General features: G+C 43.3%; 1 protein-coding gene across 1 annotated transcript; it reads left to right on the forward strand.

The window, feature by feature from the left end:
• On the forward strand, positions 2458 to 4566 carry LOC107640388. The gene is made up of 3 exons (XM_016343912.1): positions 2458 to 3424; positions 3501 to 4032; positions 4089 to 4566. The coding sequence occupies exons 1-3, from the start codon at positions 2458 to 2460 to the stop codon at positions 4564 to 4566; spliced, it is 1977 nt and encodes a 658-aa protein (XP_016199398.1).

Consider the following 4934-nt stretch of genomic DNA (forward strand, 5'->3'; position numbering starts at 1 on the left):
CTTTAATAAAAAGTTTATTTAAAATAAAATTTCCTTTTGAATTTTTAACATTTTTACTCGAACAGATAGTATGAACAAACACGGCTACCACCGGGGCACAATTAACCCCGAGGCCAACGAAACAGATATCTCAAGAAACTAGCAACACGTACAAATTCATCCTGCCAAGATGCCTAAAACACAATTCATAACAAAACGACCAAAACAAGACAACAAAGACGTTCAAGTCACCGACTAAACGGCTTAAAAACAAAAAGAAATTGTTGCATCAAAAAACAAGCAATATATATGCCGAACAGATGGCTTACAAACTTATAAGATAAAGACAAACAAAATTATTCTAAATCCACGATCGCCCCATCCCTCACGGTCTAGAAGACCCCTATGACTAACACGTTAACATCGGGTGCCAACACCCGAACCTGAGCCTTCAAAACCTCCTCCGTTGTAGAGATCGTGTCTTTTGCATCAGTAAGCAAACCTTCATTCTCCTTATTTAGCATGGCAATCTCAATCTTTAAAGTTTCCACATTGGCAAACAGGGAAGCGACTCTCAACTCAGCATCGGATGCCCATTTTCGCTCCCGAGACACTTGGGAAAAAAGCAAAGTTTTCAACTCGGAGAGACGGAGGATCTCCGAACCAGAATCCTCACCATCCTTCACAGGCTTCAACCGAGCAGCCTTCAATGCCCCCAACTGCTCCTTCAACCTACCAGATTTTGCTTGGGATTAGCAAAGCATGCCATCCAAAAGAGCCACTTGAGACAGCAATATTGACTCCACCTTCATAATGATAGCAGCCAAGCGAAGGATAGCGTGGTATAGGACTTCGCCTGACCGGCAACGTCACAATCATGGAAGAAGTCCTTAGTGCCTGGCAGGAGGTGTTGATCGATGAAATAGGCCCCTCCTCTTCCATGTTCTCCCTGCTACTCACCTCAATTGTTCTCTTCCGCTTCTTACTATATTCTGGAATAGGAACCTCTACGACCTCAACATTGACCCCGGCAGCAGCCGCCTCACCCGCATGATCTTGTTTGGGCATAAAGGTTTAAATTAGTCCCTACGTGTTGCGCATAATTCTGTTTTAGTCCTTAAGGTTTAAAATATCCTATTTGAATCCAAAAAAGTTTCATTTAGTTTCAATGTAGTCCTACCGTGAGGTCAAAATTAAATAATTAACGAAATGTCCTACATGACAGCAATATAAGAACAAGGTCGATAATCTGGAGAATAAGTACAAGTACAAGCTCTAGAGGTACAAAATCAACCGTGGATACATCAATACATTTATTTATCATTCTCTTTAGTTCTATAGAAATATTTCATTTAAATTGTAAGAAAAATAATAAATAAATACATTGATGCATCCACGGTTAATTTTGTGCCTTTGGAACTTGTACTTATTCTTCAGATTATCCATCTTATTCTTATACTGCTGTCATGTAGGATATTTCGTTAATTATTTAATTTTGACCTCACGGTGGGACTACATTGAAGCTAACTGAAACTGTTTTGGATTCAGATAGGACAATTTAAACTTTAAAGACTAAAACAAGATTACACCCAAACGTAAGGACTAATTTACTACTTTACCCTTGTATTTATTTAATTTAAATATAAAAAAAATCTCACCTCACACTAGCTACATATATATAATTGTGATTCGTGACAGTGGCTTTTTTACCTAAATGCGCATCTAAAAAACATTAATTCCCAAAATGCGCATGGCTGGAAATGTTTCTGTAAATGCGCATTGCCATTTTGTGGCCTCTGCCCGTGAAATAGAAATGAACTCTATTTCAATTATGGTGCCCACGAAATGGGCAATCCATGTCATGCCAACCACACACGAAATGGCTATCCCATTTCCATGAGGGCAGCAGCGAAATGGAAGGAGGAACTCAGAGCAGGCATCAGCGAAATGGGTGTACGGCTGAGTTCAGAATCCATGTCTCCTGTACCGCACACGAAATATCACAAATTTGTGTGTACTGCACACGAATTGGGACAACGGCTAGGCTATAAAAACCCTTTGCCAGCAGAAGTAAAGCCACATTTCTCACTCTCACTTCTTCTACCCTTCCTTCTTCTCCGAAAATTCCACTCTCACAGGAGATACTTTCACTAATTTTTGGGTGTCATAATGGCATCTGAATATATTTATGTGGTCATATATCCTAACGGTGAAATTTCGTATATAGCTGAGGGAGTGACCTTTATGTGTGACGACCCACTTTGGATAATGATTTCCCCACAGTCGTGTCTGCAACAACTTAAAAATATGATTCTGATGAACACTGGGCTGATTGAAAAAAAGGAGATCAGTACGCTCATTTACAGGATGTCCGTTGCTGTAGCAAGTTCGTTTACATATCAGAAAATACATATTAAATCTGACCAGCACGTGTCGATGATGTTTTCATATCATCGTAGTATCAGAAGCATCTATTCGATGGAACTCTGCGTGAAGCTCCAAGATGTGGGGGGCAGCTCATCTAGTTCGAATAACGTGGAGGAAGTGCGAAATTCTGGTGCTGGTGAAGGCATTCTATTTTTGGACATAGGTAGGGGTCATAGTCCGTCTTTTAATGCCTTCGTGGCCCCCGCCCAAAATACAGAAACACCTGACCGACGTCCCTTCCCGAATGTCCATGTTGCGTATCCGGAAGGAATGGCCGACGGGTTGGCTGACTCATCTGAGGAAGACGAGATTGAGAATGATAGTGGAGAGGAAGCAGAGGTTGTTCCGGAAACCCAACTGGTTCAGGGAAAAAGGGTCATCCCAAGTGTTGTTGAACCGATCAATGTTGCAAGGGTCGGAGCTCTTTCCAGCGGCACCCCCGACCATTACCTGCACCTCAGTCTTGGTCCAATGAACTCGACAAATGCGGAGGACATACCCAGCAACTATGGTTTGACCGGTGAAATGGAGCTAGAGGTTGGCCTGAAATTCCTGACTAAGGATGCAGCAATGCTTGCTGTTAAGAACTACAACATCCGTCGAAGTGCAGAATTCAAAGTAGTGGAGTCAGATCATACTAGGTATGTTTGTCGATGCAAACTTTTTGGTGACCAATGTTCCTGGATGGTGAGGGTTGCGAAGACGAGGGCGTCCAGATTTTGGGAAGTTCGAAAATACCAAGGGCCTCACACTTGTTTGGCGTCTGCGACTTCGCAAGATCATGCTCAACTGGATTCAAATGTCATATGCCAGCACATATTCCCCATGGTTCAAGCAGACGCAACCATTTGCATAAAAGTGTTACAGGGGTCCGTGGAGTCGGCATACGGATACAAGGTGTCTTACAAAAAGGTTTGGCTAGCGAAACAAAAGGCAATAGCGAGAATCTATGGAGACTGGGATGATTCTTATAACCAGTTACAGAGATACTTCAATGCGTTGCAAACCTTTGTTCCAGGTAAGCCTATCTATCGGATTGCATACTAGTTTTGTAATAGTTTTCATGCTCTTACGAATTTGCAATTTCGTCATAGGGACAATTGTTGACCTACAAACCCGACCATACTATGCGGACAACACCCTCGATCGTGAAAGCGTCATGTTTCATCAAGTATTCTGGTCATTCCTATCGTGTGTCGAGGCATTCAAGCACTGCAAACTTCTAGTTTCGGTTGATGGAACACACCTGTATGGTAAGTACACGGGTACCTTGTTGATGGGAATAGCACAGAACGGAAACAACAACATTCTTCCCATAGCTTTCGCGCTAGTGGAACGGGAGAACACAGATGCATGGTACTTCTTTCTGACCAACTTAAGGAGATATGTGGCTACGCAACCAGATGTTCTACTGATCTCTGACAGGCATGCTACCATAAAGGCTGCGCTGGAGCGAGAGGGTTGTGGCTGGGAATACAATGTTTACTGTGCCCGACACATTGCGTCCAATTTCGCAACAAACTTCAAGAGTAAAGAAGCCAAAAGACATCTTGTTAGCGCGGCATACTCGAAGACCCAAGAGCAGGCACAATACTACCTAGAGTTAATCGGCAGGCAGAAGCACAGGTTTCATGTGGCCAGATCTTTTCACAGTTCTTGCAAAAGGCAATACTTGCCAACAGGGAGGGAATCACGCAGATGCTTGTCATATCACACGACAGGGCGACGTCGATCTTCACCGTCGATGAGATAGCCAGCGTAGGGTCTCAATCCAGATTCAGAGTATACCTCCGGCAAAGACGGTGTGACTGCGGCTACTTCCAGGTATTGCACTACCCATGTGCCCACGCGCTTACAGCATGTGCCCATGCCAGGCTTGATTGGCAGTCTTATGTCGACGATGTCTATCGGGTCGAAAATGTGTTCCGGGTATATCAGATGGAGTTTCCCCCATTGCCTGATGAGGAAGTGTGGCCACCCCACGAAGGACAACTTCTCCGTTCTAATCCCCACCTGCGACGATCGATGGATGGCCGACCTGTGTCGACAAGAATTCGTAACGAGATGGACGACGTAGAGCCTGACCCGGGAAAGCGATGTGGAATTTGCAGGCAACCAGGACATACTAGGAGACATTGTCCTCATGTCACTGGCACTTAGCGGCGTGGCTGGGTCGGAGATTGAGTGTTGTTATATTTTCAGTTTACTTAAATTCTCGTTTCTAGTCGGTGTCATGTTATATGTTTTAGGATTAAAAAGATGAATGCAGTATTTTCTTTTCTTGTCAAATGATCACACACGTTTGCAACCAGTACAACATGGACATTAACAACACCGAATTTAAAACATAACAACACAGATAACCGTAAAAAGTTACAACCACGAAGTCCGACACACTAAAACATAAAAAATTACAAACGAAGGAAAAAATACAACCATCGGACGATAACAACTCACCTTAAAACCATAACGTGAACTAGTGATGGTGTCCACCATGTCCCAACCTCCCACCTGTACCACATGAAGGT

This window comes from Arachis ipaensis, chromosome B05 (genome assembly GCF_000816755.2).
Source record: "Arachis ipaensis cultivar K30076 chromosome B05, Araip1.1, whole genome shotgun sequence".
Lineage (NCBI taxonomy): Eukaryota > Viridiplantae > Streptophyta > Magnoliopsida > Fabales > Fabaceae > Arachis > Arachis ipaensis.

Bases quoted from the DNA above. Each gene is read 5' to 3' on its own strand.
- LOC107640388 (XM_016343912.1), top strand. From the start codon at position 2,458: ATGGAACTCTGCGTGAAGCTCCAAGATGTGGGGGGCAGCTCATCTAGT. The intron at 3,425-3,500 runs GTAAGCCTATCT...ATTTCGTCATAG, and splicing joins GTTGCAAACCTTTGTTCCAG to GGACAATTGTTGACCTACAA. The intron at 4,033-4,088 runs GTTTCATGTGGC...ACTTGCCAACAG, and splicing joins ATCGGCAGGCAGAAGCACAG to GGAGGGAATCACGCAGATGC.